Source organism: Schistocerca piceifrons, chromosome 6 (genome assembly GCF_021461385.2).
Source record: "Schistocerca piceifrons isolate TAMUIC-IGC-003096 chromosome 6, iqSchPice1.1, whole genome shotgun sequence".
In the NCBI taxonomy this organism is placed as follows: Eukaryota; Metazoa; Arthropoda; class Insecta; order Orthoptera; family Acrididae; genus Schistocerca; species Schistocerca piceifrons.
In genome coordinates, this window is record NC_060143.1 from 137,998,188 (window position 1) to 138,021,849 (window position 23,662).

Below are 23,662 nucleotides of genomic sequence, written 5' to 3' on the forward strand. Positions count from 1 at the left end.
TGAATGAACTAAATCGCATCAGATACTGTCTCAGGACCACGCACTTGGAGGGACGAGTCTTACAATCGGACGGGTAGGATGATGATGGGCAGCGCCCTAAGGCCGGTGAAAGTAAATTTCTTCATGGAGAAATATTGAGGACAGCCATTGGTAACTTTCACAAAAAGCCGAAAATCCGGTTCTGTGCGTATATGATACATACGTACTGTGGAACGTTGCAAAAAGGAATTAAGCTTTTCTTACGATCATCTGACTAAATTTATACAAAGATCATTTCACAATGGCAAGAGGCTGACGATAGATTACTTTGGTTAGATGTGTTTACTCCACCCGTGCTCTAAGGGTAGCGTCTTCGACTAGTAATCAAAACGTCCTGAGTCTCGGGTAAATTATGAATAAAAATCATTAGCAACAGTGGTCGAAGACTTCTGGCATAAGAAGTCACCCTCACTCTGCCAACAGCCTTGTCAAAGAGGTCGGAGGAGCGAACAGAGGTTCGGGCACTCTCTTGCCCTTGGGGTGGGAAACTGCCCCTAAAAGGCGGAAGAATCAGCAATGATCAACGGCATGAGGATGTGGAATGCAATGGAAACCACTGCATTAAATATACATAATCAGTGTCTGCAGGACACGTGACCCGTAATTAAAGAAGTATCATGATGATCTCTCCATTGGCAAAAGATTCCGGGCTAGTCCCTCATTCGGATCTCCGGGAGGGGACTTCCAAGCCGGAGGTGACCGTCAGGAAAAGATTGAATAACCACCGAAAGGATTACTTTCTACCAGTCGAGGCATGGAATATCAGATGTTTCACCGTTGTAGGGAAGCTAGAAGATCTGAAAGGGGAAATGAAAAGGCTCAATGTAGATATACTGGGGGTCAGTGAAGTGAAATGCAAAGCAGACATGATTTCTGGTCAGGCAATTATAGGGTAATATCAACAGAAGAAGAAAATGGTGTGAAGGAAGTAGGATTCGTTATGAATAAGAAAGTGGGGCAGAGAGTAAGCTACTATGAACAGTTCAGTGATACAGTTGTTCTCATCGGAATCGACAGCAAACAGGAACCGAAAACAATAGTTCAGGTATACATGCTGACGTCGCAAGCAGAACACGAAGAGGTAGAGAAAGTATGTGGGGATATTGAACGGGTAAATCAGTATGTAACGGGAGATGAAAATCGAATAATCATGGGGGGCTGGAATCCGGTTATAGGGGAAGGAGTAGAAGAAGGAATTACGGAATGGTATGGGCTTGGTAGTAGAAATGTGAGAGGAGAAAGACTAATGAAGTTCTGCAATAAACTTCAGCTAGTAATTGCGAATGCTCTGTTCAAGAATCACAAGAGGAGGAGGTATAATTGTTAAAGGCCGGGAGATATTAGATAGTAACGCGTTCTCAGGAGGAGATATAGACTCAGGTTACGATTTAGTGATGATGAAGAGTAGGCTGAAGTTTAAGAGGCCAGTCAGGAAGAATCAGTGCACAAAGAAGTGGCATACGGAAGAACAAAGGAATGACGAGAGGTGCGCGAAGTTCTCTGGGGCTACAGATACTGCAGAGCTCAGTAGGGAAAGGGCAATCACTGAAGTTGGAAAGAAAAACGTAGGTGCAAAGAAGGTAAGTGAGAAGAAACCATGTACAACAGAAGAAATACTTCAGTTGATCGACGTAAGAAGGAAGTACAAAAATGTTCAGGGAAATTCAGGAATACAGAAAAACGAGTCACTTAGGAATAAAATGAATAGGAAGTGCAGTGAAGCTGAGGCGACATGGCCACATGAAAAATGTGAATAAATTCAAAGAGAAATAATTGTCGGAAGGACAGACTCAGCCTACGGTGAAATTAAAAAACAAGGGTGGTAACATAAAGAGTGCAACAGGAATTCCACTGTTAAACGCAGAGGAGAGAGCAGGTAAGTGGAAAGAGTACATTTAAGACTTCTGTGGGAGGGGGGGGGGGGGAGGAGGAGGACTTGTTTCATGACGAGATAGAAGAAGAAATAGGAGTTGACAGGGAAAAGGTAGGGGATCCAGTATAAGAATCACAATTTAGAAAAGCTTTGGATGACTTAAGATCGAATAAGGCAGAAGGCAACGATACCTTCCCGTCTGAATTACTAAAATCGATGGGGGTAGTGGCAAGAAAACGATTATTCACGATGATGTGTAGAGCGCTCGCGACTGTCAATATGCCACCAGACTTTCGGAAAAACATCATCCACACAATTCCGAAGTTTGCAGGAGCCGGGAAGTGTGAGAATTATCGCACAATCAACATAATAACTCATTCATCCAAGTTCCTGGCAAGAATAATATACAGAAAATGGAAAAGAAAACTGAGGTTCTGTTAGATGATGATCAGTTTGGCTTTAGGTAAGGTAAAGGCACCAGAGAGGAAGTTCTGACGTTGCAGTTGATAAGGGAAGCAAGAATTAAGAAAAGCCAAGACACATTCATAGGCTTTGTTGACCTGGAAGAAGTATTCCACAATGTCAAACGGTGCAAGATGTTCGAAATCCGGCGAAAAATAGGGATAAGCTAAATGGAATAATGGGTAATATACAATGTGTACAAAAACCAAGAGGGAACAAGAAGACGGGAAGACGAAGAAAGAAATGCTCAGATTAAAAAGGGTGTAAGTCAGGGATGTAGTCTTTCGCAGCTAGGTTCAATCCATAACATCGAAGAAACAATGACGGAAGTAAAGGTTCACGAGTGAGATTAAAATTCAGGGTGGAAGGATATCGAAGATAGGATTCGCTATTTGACTTTGTTATCCGCAGTGGAAGTGAGGAAGAATTGCAAGATGTTCTGAACGGAGTGAATAGTCTAATGAGTACAGAACATGGATTGAGAGTAAATCCAATAAAGACGAAAGTAATGAGAAGTAGCAGAAATGAGAAGAGCGAGAAACTTAAAATCAGAAGTGGGTAGCAAGAAGAAAACGAAGTTACGGAATTCTGATAGCTAGACACTAAAATAATTAATGACAAAGTGCATTCCTGGCCAAGAGAATTCTACTAATATTGAACAAAGGCCCTAATGTGAGGAAGAAGTTTCTGAGAATGTACGTTTGGAGCACAGCATTGTATGGTAGTGAAACATGGACTGTGGGACAACCGGAACAGAAGAGAATCGAAGCATTTGAGAAGTGGTGCTACAGAACACTGTTGAAAATTAGATGGACGGATGGCGAAAGGAATGAGGGTGTTCTCCACAGAATGGGCGAGAAAAGAAATATTTGGAAAACACAGACAAGAAGAAGGGACAGGACATGTGTTATGACATCAGGAAATAAGTTGTATGCTACTAGAGCAAGCAGCAGAGGGTAGAAACTGTAGAGGAAGACAGAGACTGGAATTCATCCAGCAAATAATGAGGACATAGGTAGCAAGTGTTACCTGCGAAGAAAATGTTGACACAGTAGAGGAATTCCTGGCGGTCCACATCAAACTGATAGCTCAAAAAATAAAAAATGAAAAAAACTCTTCAGAAATTGTAGCTCGGGCCAAAAAGAATATTGGAGACGTTCACGATGTTTAATTACATCAGAATTCAAATGACTATCCACAGCGGAGGGTTGGAATAATAAAAGCTGTAGTAAACAGATCGAAGAAAATCTATGGACTGAGGACTAATGACATATCTTGACAGCACTTTGATAAGGAATGGTCATTCTTCCTCTGACACGAAAAGATCTCAGTGGATTCAGCCCTAAGGGAAATCCAACAACTTTTTGCTGTTAAAATGTTATTGACTCCATAGGAAATCGAAAAATGGAGTATGTCTGTCATACATAAAATCTACGTCGAAGATTCAGGAATGTCTTAGGTCGACCACGGATGCTTATTAACCGCAATAAAAACTAGGGATCTATAGAATATTGTGTAGATGGCAAATATGAACGTGGTAATGCGAACAGAACGGTGCAGGAACAAACAGAGGAACTTGAAGGCAGATGATCGAGAGGGGGGCGGGGGAGGATAAACCCTCTAAGATTCTGTATCATGTGAACCAGGGCCTCTCAGCCACGAGCGGGTACTAAAACCGAGAGATGTTTGAGACAGTTAAACACCTCAAAGATTTTAACTGACTTTTTTTTGTTTTGTTTTTGGTACGCTATCGATTTCGTTTAACTGAACTTCGAAGTCCTATGCCGTCTCTTAACTAAACACAGATGTCATTGGTAAATTTTAATTTTTGTTTCTTTCCGCTGAACTTTATATCCCTCTCCAAATTTCTCCTCGATTTCCTTTCTGATTTCTCCATGTACAAACCGAAAAACATGCGAGACAGGTTGCAATCCTGCCTGAGTCCGTTTTCATTTAGTACCTTCCTTTCACGTCTTTCGACTTTTACAATTGCTGTCTGGTTCCAATACAAGTTGTGGATAACGTTACGTTTCCTGTATTTTATCTCTGAAATCTTCCAAATTCCATGTTTACTCAATCTACAAATGCTGTATATGTAGTTTTGCCTTTCATATTTTTCGTTTTAGGTAAGTCGCAGGGAGAGAATATCTTATCGTGTTCAAGAGGAAATATTCGCTCATGTAAGCGACGAAACATATTACGACACACGTAGAAATTTGTGCAAGTGTTTACGATCATCTTCATATCTGTTCATTTTAATCGCTTCAGTACTTAACTCGTTGTCTCATCTGGCAAAGTATTTTAATCCCTTCGTACACCGGTCGTGGAACGCTTAGAAAACAGTGCGCCTCCCTCCCTCCCTCGTGACGCAACAAGTAGTTGGATGCTGTGGCTTGCGCAGTACGCGCGATGCGCGTGTAGGAAGGCGAGAGATAGCGAGCGCTGCGCGGCAGCTGCCTGCCGCCGTCCCCAGGGAGACCGGCCCAATGCTGCGGCCGCGGCTGGCGCTGCAAAAACCGCCGCCGCGAAGCAGATAGGCGCTTGTCGCCCGGCGTCTCGGGCCGTCCCCATCACCTGTTGACAGCTGCGGCTCGACGGGTCCTCACCAGAACAACCGCTGCGGTTTGGTGTGACACAACGCCCACACTTCACAACAACCGGAAGAAATGTCGAGCTTTCTCGAAAAAAAAATCCTCGGGAATGAGGATTGTCACTGCATAGCTACTAGTAAATTTTTAGAGGCAACTAAACTTTCCTGCGTAATTGCTTATTGGGCTCGGTATGTGGGTCCTGTCCAGCAATGAGCACAAAATAGCAGCAGCTATAATGCGTCCGTCCTCTTGTTCGATATGCCAATACTTAACGTCTGCTTGAGTTGCGGACACATTAAACAGCACGAAACCGATCAGCACAAGAGCAAACTCTTTTTCTGAATATTGGGGTCGTACAGCTATCGCGTGACTCCTTTGACGTCAAAACACTGTTTCTCTGTGCTTCGACCTGAGAATAAAGTAGCTTGAAAACTGTCTTGGGAAAGACAAGGACTTCAAGGCCATAGAAGCTACATTTAACACTGGGTACGAGGTGTCCGAGAAACGTAATGAGACTGACAATTCTCTGAGCGATCTGGCAAAGCTGTGTTGTTCTACTTGTGTAGATCACTGTGATCGTCCCTTTCACATGCTCATTCCAAGTTTCAATTCCGTGCAGCCATCCTGTGATTTTTGGGAGCGCCATCGGTGAAGTTGCGTTTTGTTCTGTGTTACTAAAATTGAACAGTGGAACTTAGAGCAACGTTATGCCATCAAGTTTTGTGTTGAACCTGGGGAAACTGCGAGTGTCACCTGTGAAAAGTTGAAACAGGCACATTGGGAACATTCATTATCAAGAGCACAAGTTTTTCGCTGGCACAAATCATTTTTGGAATGCGGAGAACACGCTGGAGATTAAACTTGCTCATGGAGACCGTCAACTTCAAAAACCGATGAAAACGTCGAACGTGTGCGTGCTCTTGTGAGATCACACCGACGTTTAACAATAAGGATGATGGGTGACCTGTTAAACACTTTCACAGTATATCAAATTTTGACCGAAGTTTTATACATGTGAAAGGCGTGCCAAAATGGCCCATGTCACATGGCCATTTCCGTCACGAAACTTTTTTACCTCAGAAGGCATTCCAGTTGCTCCATAGCCCCATATTCATCTGATCTGACCGAGCGAGGTGGCGCAGTGGTTAGCACACTGGACTGGCATTCTGAAGGACGACGGTTCAATCCCGCCTCCGGCCATCCTGATTTAGGTTTTCCGTGATTTCCCTAAATCGCTACAGGTAAATACCGGGATGGTTCCTTTGAAAGGGCACGGCCGACTTCCTTCCCTAATCCGACGAGACCGATGACCTCGCTGTCTGGTCTCCTCCCTCAAAACAACCCAACACACAACCCATCTGATCTGAGTCCTTGTGGACTGTACTCTTTTCCCGAAATTGAAAAATTACTAAAAGGACGTCATTTTGGGTCTCTGTAGAGTATTCATAACAATGTGACCGACATTTTAAAAGGCCCTACCAGCTGAAGCCTGCTACCAAGCCTGGGAACAACGACTCCGCCGGTGTATAACTGCCGAAGGGGGATACTTTCAAGGGGACAGTATTTTTGTTAGAAATAAATAAAAACTTTGGTGAATAAAAAATCAGTCTCATTACTTTTCTCGCACAGCCCATACTTTTAAGTTGCTTGTGAGTGTCTGCTCACATGGATGGGCCTGAGGTCTGACGGCTAACTTTCCAGCCAGGTAAAGGCGCACATCCACAGGTTGTCCGTACCCACTGTCAACAACAAATCCGACACGGTTCGTGAATCCACAGGCAGAACCGGAAAACAACAAAAAGTTGATTAAGGAAAGACAGAAAGGGAAAGCCCTTCACTAACAACGGGAAAAAAACTGATTTCTCGAAGTCAAGCGGAAACGACGGAAACAAGCAGCATTCTCCTCTTTCACGTGCTCGTGTAACCATAGTCTGCAGACCAGTGTTCACGGTCATAGTACTTAGTGAAATAATAACTGTGAGTCCACACTTCGATTTTATATTGTGTGAATTATGTCGGTAGGAAAGTTGTGAGACTTTGTTCCTACTGTAGTTCGTAGTTAATCGTGTAGCACATTTACTTCTTAGTGACTTTTAATGGCTATAATTATCTAAACTGTATTTTGACGGACGTTATGCTAAAGCATTGTACTGATCACTTATGTAAACAAATTATTATTATCAGGAAATTAAAATATATTATATATTTTATGGTAATTAAACAATTTATTATTATTATTATTATTATATTAAGACATTATATATTTTATTGTTAGTATTATTAACATACGAGGGGCGTTCAATAAGTAATGCAACACATTGTTTTCTGAAAGCAGGTTGATTTTATCCAGAATTCCAACACACCATATTATTCCTCACCCTTTTTGCTACAAAACCCTGTCTTTCAGCACAGCCTACGTCCAGTGCGACGGCCTTGAACCACCTTACCGGAAGGCCTGTATGCCCGCACGGTACCACTGCAGTGGTCGACGTCGGAGCCGTCTTGCTGCATTAGTAACCTCTCCACCATCCATTTATTGCTTCCTGCAAACTGCATCCTTTATTGGGATGGTCTTCTGTTAGGCGTCACGGAACTCAGCGGGCATGCACCTTTGATGAGTATCCCATCTGGTGGACGAGACTGACAGCACTATCAGCAGAAGCGTCCAGTTGTGCATTGGCCTGTCTGATTGTGACCCGTCGATCACCTCGAATCAGTGTGTCCGCACGTTCCAACTTTGCAGGAGTCACAGCCGTGTGCGGCCCGTTGGCACGCGGGAGATCTGTCATGTTTGTGCGACCTTGATGACAGCCATCTCGCCCAACGACACACCGTGCTTTTGTTCACTACCGGGTCTCCGTAAACATTCTGCAAACGCCTATGCGTATCTGCAATATTCTGGTCTTCCACCAAAGGAAACTCAGTGAGTCTCTCTGCTTAGAATCCAGTTCCGTTACAGACGCCACTTTGGAGGCTACGTATAGCGCCGTCTATCGAAACTTCACGAAACTATAGGGACTGAAGCGGGAATATTCCACGATGTCCCATAACAAATTCCGCATTTTCCAAACCGAAATTAGACGGGAAAAAATATGTTGCATTGCTTAGTGAACGCTCCTCGCTTGTGGCGCATTAAAATTTGGAATGAAGGCAAGTTATATTTTTGGCATTTTTTTGGTGGAGGGGGGGGGGGGGGGGGAGGAGGGAGGAGAGGACACAAAATTCTGGAAGAGTGCCTCGCCTGTTGATTGTGGTGGTGACTGAACCGTAAATGACCGAGCGAGGTGGCGCCAGCGAAAAGACTTTGAAATAGTATTCCAAAGGACAGACTGTACCCTACACTCATACGCCATGATCTAATGACACTTCTGTACATTACTGCTTTCGAATGCTCGAAATATTTCTGAGGCGCATGCGGTGTTTATAAACACACACAAACACACACACACACACACACACACACACAGACAGAGGCAGAGCGTGTGTGGTCAGGGTTCCAGGCTGGAGCAGACGAGCCACCCGAGACGGGGCGAGCGCAGAAGGCGAGCAGCCGTGTCCGGACATTCCTCACGTGCTGAGCCAACAGCTCGCTGGCCTGGCCGGCACGCGCGCTTCGCAGGTGGTCCCGCCTCGACAGTGGCTCTGACTTAACGGCGCTTTTGTGTTAGACAACAACAACAAGAGGGGACTTAATTAGGGCTTCTGAACCGATCTTACTGCGCCATTGCCATTACTACTATTTGCAGGGTTAATCCGGTTTCAGTAGGACTTGGTAGTAACATTAAGGTGATGCCGAGATAGTAATCAGGAGATTGGAAGAGGACGGATTCCTACTCCAACAACATTGTTTTATCTGTTAAGATGTCACAACAATATAGACCAGCGGAAAAATGCTACCGTTTCAGCACAAAAGAGACGAATATGCACAACTTTATGAAAAGTGGGGTACCAGCTGCCTCATAGCACCTTCCTCAGCACCTTTCAAATTTTTCGCAGAAATATTGGCATGCGAACATATTTGCGTTCTTTTTAACATGCAACTCACTTCCCACTCCTGCAAGCTCCCCTAACTAACTTGCTCACACACGTTTGTCCGTCGCTGTAAGTCTCTCATGCTCATCCACTCCCAATCACCCATTCTCACTCACTCATTCGGCCCAAGTCACTATCATTCTCTCTTTGTGTCTCCCTTTGTTTCTCTCTTTGTGTCGCTGTCTCCTGTGTCATAGCCACTGTCGTTCTCGTTCTGTCCTACTACTAATGTCTCCTCTCACTCTCGCTACCTCCTTCTCTCTTCCTGCTGCTGTCTCACTCATTCCTTCTCACGGCTGCTGGCTCTTCTCAATGTCACTATCTCTCTCTTCCCCATTTTCATTGTCATAGACTATGTCTCTCATTATCACTGGCTCTCACGCACTTCCACCTTCTCCTTGACTTTATTCCTCTCCAACTGGCACTATCTCCATCACTTTTTCACTAGCATTGTTCTCTCACTGTCTACTGTGTTCCACTGCCACTGTGTATCTCTCTTTCTCTCACACTGCCATCGTCTCCTTCGCTCTTTCTATGCCACAACCACTGTCCATGACCTTCTAATATTTATTACTTCTCCTTCTCTTTCCCACTGCCACTGTCTCCTTCTCTCTCAGCATCAAAAAGCGCTAATATGTTCACATGCCAATATTTTTGCGAAAATTTTTAAATGTGCTGAAGTGTAGAATGAGGCAGCAGGTATCGCTCTTTTCAGCATATTTTTAATAAAGAAGAGCACATTCGACTTTTTTGAACTCCAATTGGAGGATTTTCTCGCTGGTTCCTTTCTCTTCCCTGCCACAGCAGGACATGTCACTCATATGAAATGGACTTCTAGGCCAGTAAAATTTTGATAGTTCACTTCTGTGAAATTGAAATAACGCAAAGCAAATTTTGCACCTCAGATCGGATTTTATATACATAAAAAATTTCATGTGCTTCAGTAGTGCAACGTGGAGTTTGAGAACCTTTCTGATGGTAACGGAGATATTTTACATCACTTTTCTCTTCGCTAAGTCACTTTAAATTGCAGTTTATCACGAATATACTCATCATAAATCAGTTTATTTAATTGTTACGTGCATATATTACGTGTACGAGTAGGGTAACTTTGAACCTCTGTATCTGAGAAAGCACTCTGTCTTCAGGCCACGAGTGGCCTACCGGGACCATCCGACCGCCGTGTTATCCTCGGTGGAGGATGCGGGTAGGAGGGGCGTGGGGTCAGCACACCGCTCTTCCGGTCGTAAGATGATGGATAAAAATATCAAGAAAATTTTCAGTGTTATTCGAGATCGGGATTTTAGGAATATATCGTAAATATTTCAGCCATTATTTGTGTTTAGACATCTTGAAATCCTCGACTGGTTTTTGTTCCACTGGTGACGGCGAAAATATAGTAAAAAATCTCTTTTTGTCGGCGGGGATTGCGAGGAACCGCTCATGAAATAAGCCCCATCATCCCATAAAGCCCAACGTAGTCCACATCAATTGAAAAAAGAACAAAATCATTTACTCCATTTGCCTAAGCAGGAGGAAGTATGTAGTATTCACAATTTGACTCTGTACTGTAGGATAGCGACACTAAGACGATCCTTCTGTTGGGTATACAAATAATCCCTAGCCCAAGAACTGTCCAAAACATTTGACTCCACCTTTTCATCACCAATAGAAACCGAGGTATGAGCTCCGGAAAATCGTGTTCTCATGCACGGCGTTTTGGAACATATTGGTAAGCATGTCCTCGCATGCTTACCGATGTAACAAAAAGTTGCTATTCACCCTAATACCTATAAGTAATCTGAGGTTAATCTATTGTCGGCTGAGGTACATCTGAACACCACAGTTTGTTACTAGACATGTCATACCCGCTGTGATATTCCCTTACCTTTTTCCAACCTTTGAATTCTCCTGTGCAGCCTATTGTACAGTGACGTACAGCTTACCATGGACACCGAAGGATCTATCAATGACATACGAGTATTTGGCTATACACATATACACATGTAACTACGCTCCATTTTAGGCTGTTTCCTGGAACCAGACTAAATGGCACAATTTAATTTGATGGTCGCACATTCTATACTTTTAGTATCTATGACATGCTTATAGCTTGCACCATACTCGAGACTCCGTGTTCCGCGAACAGTGAAAGGCGGAACTGAACTGCCCAAAACCAATACAATTTTAATAAAATACAATACTGGCTGGCCGAATACACATTTATTTTCGTGTTGCAGGTTAAGAGGCCGCGGACTGAAGCGGACAGTGACACTCCAGAGCGGAGTAGGTAAGTACACCTGTACCATTAATTATCAGCGCATACTTCTTCTCATCTGCACCAACGACTACCCCTCCACCTCCATCTCAACAATCGACACTAATATAGGTGCTTCTGTGTCTTTGTACATTGTTGCTGTTTTCACATTTACCGCTAAGCTGGAGCACGTTTTTTATATAACGAGCGATGTCCACACAGCGAGGCACATGAGTTTATCGAACTATTTTATAATCATATCACCTTCGGAGAATAATTTGTGATGCGGAAACTGATGTTTCATACGACTAAAACAACGTTGCGAATGCAACCCTTTAACCATCTAAATTCCACAAATCTGTAACTCAAATCTGTAACTAAATAACGGGGCCTTTTCTGTTTTTTTTTTTTTTTTTTTTTTTTTTTTTGGGGGGGCGGGGGGGTAGGAGAGGAAGGGCTCATCAATCTTCTGACTGGTTTGATGCAACCCACCACGAATTCTTCTCTTGGGCCAAGCTTTTTATCGAGAAGTAGCAACTGCACCCTACATCCTCAATTATTTGATGGATGTGTTTCAATCTTTTGTCTTCCTCTGCAGTTTTTACCCCCTACAGCTCCCTCCAGCACCATGCAAGTTATCCCCTGATGCTTTACCAGATGTCCTATCGTCTTGTTCCTCCTCCTTGTCAGTGTTTTCCATATGTTCCCCTCCCCGACGATTCTGCGGAGAACCTCCTCATTCCTTATCGTATCAGTCCACAAAATTTTCAACATTCTTCTGTAGCACCACATTCAAATGCTTCTATTCTCTTCTGTATCGGTTTTCCCACGGTCCAAGTCTCATTGCTATACAATGATGTGCTCCTGATGTACATTCTCAAAAATTTCTTCCTCACGTTAAGACTTATGTTTGATACAAGCAGACTTCTCTTGGCTAGGAATGCCTTTTTCGCCAGTGCTAGCCTGCGTTTCATGTCACCTTGCTGCGTCCGTCATACGTTATTTAGCTGCCTAGGTTGCAGATCTTAACTTCGTCTACAATTGTAATGTTAAGTTTCTCGTTGTTTTCATTTCTGCTACTTCTTATTACCTTGGTCTTCGATTTACTCTCACAAGGGGAGGCCGCCAATTGTGAAATTCAGATTCGATTCATACTGCGCATAATAAAAGCTCATGGCCAGAGGTGTAATGTGGCAAAGCACCAAGATGCACTTCTCAGCCGTTGTCGAGAAAATCGACGTTTAGAAGAAGCCGTTGCGGTGAAATACTCTCTACGATTAATAATTTTCTACAGCGTCGTGGCGCAGCGTTAAGCGCTCGGGTTCGTAATCCGAAGGTCGCCGGATCGAACCTCGCGCCATGCAACCTTTCTTTTAGTATTTGTAATTCAAATGTATACACACACACACACACACACACATATATATATATATATATATATATATATATATATATAAAATTCCCCGGCAATCAGTTGCAACAATTATGCATATAACAAGTTATTGAAAGTCGTTTGTCGTGGAAAAACTGGCGACTTCGAACATCATTATGTTTTCCGCAAACAAAGTTGTATTTCACAAATGTTATTAATTGTCTTCATAATGTTTACCACGTATAGTTAACGGAAGACGTAGAAACGATTCCGAAACGAATACGTATAGTGTAAGTCAAACGTTCGAATTAGAATAGAGACCCCACGAACACACATTTGCTGTGGCAGGTATGAAATATAAACTCCGTTACTCGCTCGTTACACTTGAAGGACAGATGTTGAATGGGCCGAAACGAGCCGCCGCATAACAGCGTAGTTGCCTGCTAACTTCGAAAGAAGGTAGATGCGGTCCCTAGCGCAACTTATAACATCGTCGAAAATCAGTGCGTACGTGAGAGCTTTGGTACATCCTGTTAAACAAACGGAAAAATGGAGGCGGTACAATTGGAGAGCGATCCGGGCCCTTCGCATGAAAGTGATGTGATCGAAGAAGATTCTATACACAGTGAAGTGGCGAAACAACAATTGAAAGATGCGTTGGTGTATTTTGAAAGCCTCCTTCGTAACAGTAATCGTATCGCAGCAGAACCGTCATCATCAATCAACGAAGAAGCTATGGTAATTGGGGAAGAAATGTTCCAGAATACGCTGCAAATGCTCGCCGAAAAAACCCTCGTTCATGATGAGGAAATGATAGACATTAATGGAATCGACGATAATAATGCCTACGAAGACGTTGAAACGAGTCCCATTGCCAACGAATCATCAGACGGATACGAGCCGGACGATAAGAAAAAAAAGGTACGACTATATTTCTCTGGATTACAAAATTAGAGCTGTCAATCTGGCCAAAGAACATCCAGGCTGGAGTCTCAAAACTCTACAAAAACAGGGGTGCTCTCGTTTGACAAATATGGGCTATTTATCCAGGTCGGAAGAGCAAATCAAACGTGGCGGTAGCAAATTTGATAAATATTGTACCATTGATTCATGGGTGCATGATCGCTTCGTATAAGCTCGACAAAACTTCCAGCAAGTTACTACCAGAAACCTGCAGCAGTGGGCCTTGGGCGCTGCAAGTCAGTTCCCAGGTTTCAACTTCAAAGCTTCAAAAACATGGGTCACCGAATTTAAAAAGAAGCATGGGATTCGGCAACGGAAAATCACAAAATTTGTTTCCCGGAAAGAGACGGCTACCCAAGACGAAATTTTGGCCGCAGCGGACACATTTCGGATCCAGACGCGAATGTTGATAACTAACTTCGACAAAGATTTCATAATTAATACTGATCAAACAGGTACGTAAAGAGCTGTTCACAAATGTCATATGACATGATGATAGAATATGATAATCTGATATATGATAGACAACACAGATTTCGTATATTTCTTATATAAACGATATTTTTATATTTTGTTTGTCAGGGTGCCAGTACCAGTCCACGTTCTACAGAACTCTCGCCGAAAAAGGGTCAAAGGCTGTCCTGGTAACCCCACACGACATGAACAAGGTGACGCATTCGTGTATGGCACAGTATTCAATCACGATGTCTGGACGAGTCTTGCCTCTTGTTTTCGTATGCCTCCAAGAGTCCACAGGTACGTTTGGACCCAGAGTACAGAAGATAGTCGACGAGTACGCCAAGAAGTATACCAACGTTGTTATTACATGCTCCAAATCCGGTAAACTAACAACGGGTTTGTTCATGGACTTCTTGCGTAATGTTTTGCAACCATATGTACAAAAGAAAGAATTTCTCCTTCTGATCGACTCTTGGGGTGGGCAAACGAACCCGGCGTTATACGATGAGATGTTCCAGGACGATAAGAAGTTACCAACGTGCACTATAAAAGTCATTCCTCCAAAGTGCACTCCTCTCGTCCAACCGTGTGACGTGTATTTTTACCGGCAGGTAAAAAATTTGATCAAGCGCCTTCAAAATTGTGCTTTTTTAATCGAGCGAAACCGTGATATCAACTCCAAAGACACTTGTATAAAAATTCAATCCATCGTCCACCACCAATTGTCTTCTCCGATTTTTGTCGATATGATACGATACGCATGGTATGCATCAAACCTGACGAACGATAGAACAATTTTTCAGAATGTCAATCAGGTGTGTTTCCCAACAGATAATTTAAAAAACAATTGTTCTTGTAAAAACGCATCGTTTATCAGATGTGCTCGATGTCGTGCTGTTTTCTGCTTTCCATGTTTCTATGATAACCATCACTCCGGTTCGTGCGATACTCCAGCTACTTCTGGTCACTTATTGTTAATTATGTGTGCGAGTGTATACCGAACTTTTCAATAAATTGTATCCACTTGAATATTATTTGTGATATTGTGTTTTATTTCAAGTATTATTTTTCGTGTGTGTATATATATATACATTTGAATTACAAAAACAAATAACAAAAAAAAGTTGCATGGCGCGAGATTCGATCCGGCGACCTTCGGATTGCGAACCCGAGCGCTTACCGCTGCGCCACGACGCTGTAGAAAATTATTAATCGTAGAGAGTATTTCACCGCAACGGTTTCTTTTAACTGTCGATTTTCTCGACAACGGCTGAGAAGTGCATCTTTGGCCATGAGCTTTTATTACGCGCAGTATGAATCGGATCTGAATTTCACAATTGGCGGCCTCCCCTAGTCAGTCCATATTCTGTATTCATTAGACTATTCATTCCATTCAACACATCCTGGAATCCTCCCTCACTTTTACCGAGGACTGCAATGTCATCAGCGAATCTTATCGTTGATAGCCTTTCACCCTGAATTATTATCTCACACTTGAACCTTTTTTTTTATTTCCCTGATTGCTTATTCGATGTGTAGATTGAACGGTAGGGGCCAAAGACTGCATCCCTTGTCTTACTCCCTTTTTAATCCGAGCACTTCGTTCTTGGTCTTCCAGTATTATTGGTCCTTCTTATTTCTTGAACATATTGTATATAACCCGCGTTTCTCTGTAGCTTAACCCTATTTTTCTCAGAATTTCGAATATCTCCCACCATTTTACATTGTCGTACGCTTTTTCCAGGTCGACGAGTCCTATAAACGTGTCTTGATTTTTCTTTAGTCTTGCTTATGTTATCAACCGCAACGTCTGAACAGCCTGTCTGGTGCCTTTTTTACCTTTCCTAAAGCCAAACTCATCGTCATATAACACATTCTCAACTTTTTTCCACTCTTCTGTATATTATTCTTGTCAGCAACTTGGATGCACGAACTGTTAAGCTGATAGTGCGATAATTCTCGCACTTGACGTTTCTTGCAATATTCGGAATCGTGTGGATGATGTTTTTCCGAAAGTCTGATGGTATATCGCCAGTGTCACACATTCTACACGCCTTGATGAATAGTCGTTTTGTTGCCCTTCCCCCAATTGACTTTAGAAATTCCGATGGAATGTTATCTACTCTTCTGCCTTATTTGATCTTATATTTGATCTTAAGTCTTCCAAAGCTCTTTTCAATTCTGATTGTAATTCTGGATCTCCAATCTCTTCCCAGTCGACTCCTGTTTCTTCTTCTATCACGTCATCAGACAAGTTTTCCATTGCGTAGATGCCGTCAATGTACTCTTTCCACCTGTCCGCTCTTTCTGCATTTTAACAGTGAAATTCCCATTGAACTCTCAGTGTTACACTCTCTTAATTTCACCGAAGGTCGTTTTGACTTCCTTACATGCTGAATCCGTCCTTCTGACAATCATATGTTTTTCGATGTCTTCACATTTTTCATGCAGCCATTTTGCCTTAGCTTCCCTAGACTTCCTATTTATTTATTTCCTAAGTGACTTGTATTTCTGTATTCCTGAATTTCCCAGAACGCTTTGGTACTACCTTCTTTCGTCTCGAGCTCTTTTCCTTGAACTTACGATGTTCTTTCCAATTTCTGTGACTGTCCGATTTAGAGATGTCCATTCCTCTTCAGCTGTACCGGCTACTGAATCATTCGTCATCGCAGTGTCTATAGCCTCAAAGAACTTCAAACGTATGTCTTCATTTCGTAGTGCTTCCATATCCCACTTCTTTGTGCACTGATTCTTCCTGACTAGTCTCTCAAACTTCAACCTACTCTTCATCATTACTAAATTGCTCCTGGGTAGGCCTTGCACTCCAATATCTGATTTCGGAATCTCTGCCTGATCATGATGTAATCTAACTGAAACTTCCTTTTTCTCCCAACCGTTTCCAGATATACTTCCTCCTCTTGTGATTCTTGTACAGAGTATTTGCTACCACTAACTGATTTTTGCTGCAGAACTCCTTACGTCTTTCTTTTCTCTCGTTTCTACTATCAGGCCCATATTCTCCTGTAATCCTTTCTTCTGCTCCTTGCCCTACAACTGCATTCCAGTTCCCCATGACTATTAGATTTTCATCTCCCTTTACGTACTAAATTACCCGTTCGGTACCTTCATATATTTTCTCTATCTCTTCATCTTCAGCCTGCGATTCCGGCATGTATGCCTTAATTATTGTTGTTGAGCTTGTTTTGCTGTCGATTCTGATGAGAATAACCCTATCATTGAACTGTTCACAGTAACTCTTTTTGCCCGAACTTCTTATTCACAACGAATCCTACTCCCGTTATACCATTTTATGCAGCTGCTAATATTATCCTATACTCGTCTTCCAGAAATCCTTGTCTTCCTTCCGTTTCACTTCACTGACCCCCACTACATCTAAACTGAGCCTTAGCATTTCCCTTTTCAGAATTTATAGCTTCCGTACCACGTTCAAACTTCTGACATTCTACGGCCTGAGTCGTAGAACATTATCCTTTCGTTGGTTATTCAGCCTTGTGATCACATAAATATGTTACCTAGACAAATCTATTCCAGAAATTTCATTCGTCTGCATTACTTGTTTCTTGATTTTGCGATTTATTTCCGTCAGTGTATTTTGCTGTCCATGAAGATCGAGTAACAACAACACATGTATCACATAATTAGCTGTTACTCTCAGTATTTCTGCACTGTCTGATTCTAGAACGGATGTCTCTGATGTTGGGACGCCTTACATTTCTCGAGGAGGTAAACAGTTCGACTCTCACTGTGGACAGGGATGTATCGTACAGTTTCTGTTGGAACATTGTGCTTTCAAGACTGTCCTAGATCAGAGGAAGATTATGGTGTAACGTCCCGTCGACAACGAGTTCATTACGCAGGTCAATAAAAAAACTTTTTTTAGACCAGAATGAAAGATTTCGACCTTTACAAATTGCGGTCATAGAAAAAGAAGCTGTTATAGTATTTTTATTAGCTCTAGTTTCTGAAATACACAATAATATAGTATCAGCGATATGCAACGTTTAACTGTATTACGAGGGGCTACTGAAAAATAATTCCTCCGAATTTTGTATTGTGTTCGCAATATCGGTTGAGATATTACATGTCGTGCACATTACTCGGTCGACTTTCACGCTTCTCTGACGCAAGTTACAACCCTCTGCCGCTAGAGGGTTCCGAATCGTAGCGTATAACATGAAGATGTGTAATGTAACTATGTCGGTGCGTGAGCAACAGCGTTCCATTATCGAATTCCTGAAAGCATGAATTCGGAAAGTGCCTCCACACGTGGAGGCACCCTCTCCTTCGGTATCACAATGCCAGACCACACACGAGCGCTGCGACATCTGTACAGCTGTACAGTCCGACACCTTGGAGGCACACAGTCATGGATCATCCTCCATACATTCCCGACTTGCCACATCCGATTTTCATCAGTTTCCAAATGCCAAAGAACACGGTCGAGAACCGCTACTATGACAGTCATGAAGCGGTACAAGCAGAGGTGAGGTTGTAGCTCCGTAAACAATGTACATTGTGCAGTGACGGTATAAATAAACTGGTCTCTTGTTGAGAGAAATTTGTTCGTCTTCAGGGTAAGTATGTTCAGAAATAAAGAGTTAGATATGAAGAATAAAGATATAGAATGTTAGTAAAACCTGCATCACGTAGTCACACAATCAGTTCGTACGTCTGCTTAGTTGTTTGTGTACGTGTTAATGATGATTCTGGCATGATATAGCACACTACAAAAAGTATAATGCAAGGCCACAACCAACGCACAACACAAATGCTGCTTGCTCAGACAATACCACTGGTGGACATACCCAGCCACTGACCATAACAGACAAACTTCCACATGATCATCACTGATCTTATTACACGATAAACATTCAGACAAGGAGAGAATAGAATCTTTTGAAATGTGGTACTACAGAAGAATGCTGAAGATTAGGTGGGTAGATGGCGTAACTAATGAGGATGTACTGAACGGAATTAGGGAGAAAACCTATTTGTCGGACAACTTGACTAAAAGAAGGGCTTGGTTGATAGGACACGTTCTGAGACATCAAGGGATCAGAGACATCAAGGGATGTGGCTAGCAAAAACCGGTGAGGGAAACCAATAGGTGAATACAGTAAGCAGATTCAAAAGGATATATGTGCCTCAGCTATTAATCGGTAGAACGAGGGTTTCAGAAACTACCTTTAAATTACATTTGCGGCGTACGATTCCTCCGACAAATGTAACAGTCTAGTGTCTGGCTCTCCTGAAGTATGTATAGCGTTTACTCTTGGATGCCCGACGTGTTTAGTTTATGTGCTGGGAAACCTCACTCCAGGTACAAAACTGCTCCTATATTCCATAAACCCGTATTTTACTTACTAGCAGACGGTGCGGAAATGCTCATTGTCCATCTCCAACGTTTTCATATAAAATGGTAAATTTGCGACATCAGAGCACATGGTGTTTCAGTGCAACGATCATAGTGTAAGTGCTCAGGTGGAAAAGGACCTCATCAGCATCAAGAACATATGCCACTTTCTACGCCGGAGTTAACAGTGTGTACCGAGCGAGGTGGCGCAGTGGTTAGCACACTGGACTCGCATTCGGGAGGACGACGGTTCAATCCCGTCTGCAGCTATCCTGATTTAGGTTTTCCGTGATTTCCCTAAATCGTTTCAGGCAAATGCCGGGATGGTTCCTTTGAAAGGGCACGGCCGATTTCCTTTCCAATCCTTCCCTAACCCGAGCTTGCGCTCCGTCTCTAATGACCTCGTTGTCGACGGGACGTTAAACACTAACCACCACCACCATTAACTGTGTAAAGTGCTAAGCGTTTTAACATCTCCACACACACACACACACACACACACACACGGAAATGGTAATGATAGGATGCCGCAAATGCGTGGTACGCCTATTTAATTAGCTCTAAAACCGTCGGAAGACAACACCCGACTAAAGTATTAGATCAGTCGAGGTGTGCCTGTATAGTTATAAACTAAATGCAATGCTCTCTATTCACACAAAGTAATGAGTGCTACCGAGAGAGCATCTCAAATTGATTCCATATTTCGCGGATCCAGAATGTTTTTGACAACGTTCCACGCAAGCGGCTTCAAACCAAATTGAAAATGGCTCTAAGCACTATGGGAATTAACATCTGAGGTCATCAGTCCCCTAGACTTAAAACTACTTAAACCTAACTAACCTAAGGACATCACACATACCCATGCCCGAGGCAGCATTCGAACCTGCGACCGTAGCAGCAGTGCGGTTCCGGACTGAAGCGCCTAGAACCGTTCGGCCACAACGGCCGGCATCAAATTGCTTATGGATTATCATATCAGCTGTGTGACTGAATTCGTGACTGCCTATCAGAAGGGTCACAGTTCGTAGTAACTGACGGAAAGTCATGGAGTAAAACAGATGTGTAATCTGGGTGTTACAGGCCCTCTACCGTTCCTAGTCTTTGTAAAAGATTTAGGAGAGCAGTCCTCATAGATTGTTTGCAACTGATGCTGTCGTTTACCGTATAGTAAAATCATCAGAAGATTAAACCCAATTGCAAAATGATGTAAACAGTATATATGTATAATGCGAAAAGTGACAATTGACTCTAAAAACTAAACAGTGAGGCCATCCACATGAGTACTTAAAGGACGTTAATTTCGGTTACACGATAAATCATACAAATTTAAAGGTTGACAATTCGACTAAATACCTAGAGATTACAATTAGATTACAATTACGAACCAGTTATAATGGAATCATCGCACAGAAAATGTTGTGGGAGAGGCGAACCAAAGATTAAGTTTTATTGGCAGAACACTTCCAAGATGCAACAGATTTACTAAAGACACTGCCTACACTTCCCTTGTTCGTGCTCTTTGGGAGTGGTGCTGCGTGGTATGGGATCCTTAAACGATAGGATTGACGGAGATCGAAAAAGTTCAGAGAACTACAACTCGTGTTGTAGTATCGTGAAATAGAAGAGACTGTGTTCCGGAAATGATACGCTAGTTGTGGGTGGCAATCATTAAAACAGACATTTTTCGTTGCTGCGAGATCGTTTCAAGAAATTTCGGTCAGTAACTTACTCCTCTGAATGTGAAATATTTTGTTGACGCCTACTCCCAGAGGGAGGAATGCTCATCGTAATAAAATAAGAAAATTCACAGCTCATGCGGAAAGATTTAAGTGTTTGTTTTTCCCGCACGCATTTCGGGAGTGGAACGGTAAAAAAAGGTAGAATAGAGTTTAATGTCCAGTCGACATCTAAGTCATTAGAGAAGGTGCAACAGGTCTACTAAAGAGACTGCATGCACTACTCTTGTCCGCCGTGTACTGGGGTATTGCTGTGCGGTTTGGGATCCGCATCAGGTGGAACTGACGGATGATATCGAAAAAGTTTAAAGAAGGGCAGCTCGTTTTGTATTATCGCGAAGTAGGGGAGATAGTGCCACAGACGTGACACGAGAATTGGAGTGGCAATCATTGAAACAAAGGTGTTTTCCGTTGCGACGGGATCTTCTCATGAAATATTCAATCACCTGTTTTCTCTTCCGATTGCGGAAACATTCTGTTGGCACCCAACTACATAGGGAGAAATGATCATCACGATAAAATAAGAGAAATCAGGGGTTGCACAGAAAAATTTAAGTGCTCATTTTTCCCGCGCGCCGTTCGAGAGTGGATCGGTAGAGAGACAGCTTGAAGGTGGCCCATTGAACCCTCTGCCAGGCATTTTATTGTGAATAGCAGAGTAATCATGTAGACGTAGATGTAGATGTAGGTGAAGGTGGAACGGCAGAGAAATAGTCTGAAGGTGGTTCGACAAGCATGTAACTGCTGAGCAGTCAGGTAGATGTAGATGCTAATTTCAGTATTAATTTGAGGTGGAATTTATTGAAGGGTAAGTGCCTCGGAAGACACTGCGAAGTGTATCCTTAAGTACGAAGAAAGTAAACGAGATTCATAGAATTTTAATCTAAGAGTAAACTTCATATTAGTATTATTTGTAAATTTACAATTAATCTTAACAAAAGATGTTTATAATTAATCGTAACAAAAGATGATGAAGTATACAACGATAGCATTACTCTCACCTTGACGCCAATTTTGACACTAGGAATGACGAAACAGCGGTGAAGCAGGAGGTGTTTAAATGTAAAGAACACAAACTAATGGAAAGTGCCTTGTTCTGAATTTTTAGGAATACGGATGCTTCTGAAATTTAACGTATTTCCTTACGTTGTTCATCAGTGTAGTATTTAAGTCCACGTGGGAGTCACGACATCCTATTTTCTCATTTCACTCCGATCTTTCACATTTCTTTGGCCGACATTGCGGAAATTTTCATTGTGTATGTGGCTACAGATTTTTCACCTTTAATCAAGAAACGGATAACGAAGTGAAATTAAGCATTTTTGCTGTTTTAAGAATGTGACAGTAACTATGTTCACTCTGATTTTACGAATTTTAACTGCGTGCACCATATTTTGGCTGAAGTGTATCGACTGTCTGGCGTCGTAAGAAAGTGCACTAGTTCGTAATTACTGTTCTCTTAGGGCTCACCATCCACTTGAAGACACTGCCTCATAGCGCGCATATATATACCAGCTCGGTTAATAACGACCAGTGCGAGATATGAGTAGAACGAAGATGGTCAGCAAAAAAACCGTTTCGTAACCGCCGGCCCGTCAGGCTCTGGCGTTGCGACATGATGAACGGTGCCTCTTGAGAAAACATACTCAAGTCCCGCTGCCCGCTCAGAGACAACGTCATTAACAATGACGGCTTCGTTTTTGCATCGCAGGACTGTTAGTTGCCCAGCAGTTCCAGGCAAACGAATTGCGTGCCAGTAGATGCTCAACGAAAATATCGTAACTTACTGCACATAAATAGGCGTAAGATACATTATTGTTGTTGGAAATAAATTACTGGAAACAGTTAGGAAGTAACCGTCAGAAGTGCCCTAAGTGCACCGACCCTATAAAAGGATGTAAGAAAATCACATTCCTGGGTGAGGTAAAGCGAGAGCTCCTTATGGAAGTACTCCTCAAACTCCAGTGTGAAATTCTGCAACGGAGAGGTGTACTGTTAAAATTCGGAGAACGTACGTCTCAAGAAGAGTCAGGTGAAATATTACTTCCTTCCACATTCACATGATTAGTCTGTAATTCACACTTGAGTGTGTGGTAGCGGATTCATTACTTCACTTACAGACTATATTTTAACATTTCCACTGCCGAGTAGCACGTGTGAAAAATGAACATCTAGTCTTTACGTACTCACTTTGATTTCTCTTACTTTATTACGATGGTCATTTCTCTTTATGCAGGTGGGAAACAACAAAATATTTTGGCATTCTGGAGAGATAGTGGGTTATTGCAATTCCGCGAAAAGATCTTGCCACAACAGAAACCCTTGTTTTAATTATCACGCATCAACTCGCGTATCATATCCGTACTCTCTCCCCCCAATTTGGAAATAATACAGAACGAGCTGCCCTTCTTTGAACTTCTTTGGTGTCCTGTGTCAGTACTATCTTGTGAGGATGCCATACCGCAAAGCAGTACTCCAGAAAGCGACGGAAAACGCAGTGTAGA

The 23,662-nt window shown here is 42.5% G+C and overlaps 1 protein-coding gene across 1 annotated transcript in view; it reads left to right on the forward strand.

Annotated features, from left to right (window-relative positions):
* The window catches only part of LOC124803195 (eyes absent homolog 2), a 228,017-nt gene that overhangs the window by 50,440 nt on the left and 153,915 nt on the right, over positions 1-23,662 (forward strand). Inside the window, exon 2 of the mRNA XM_047264376.1 lies at positions 11,238-11,287. Coding sequence (XP_047120332.1) covers positions 11,238-11,287 — 50 coding nt within the window. The remainder of the gene's footprint in view (positions 1-11,237; positions 11,288-23,662) is intronic.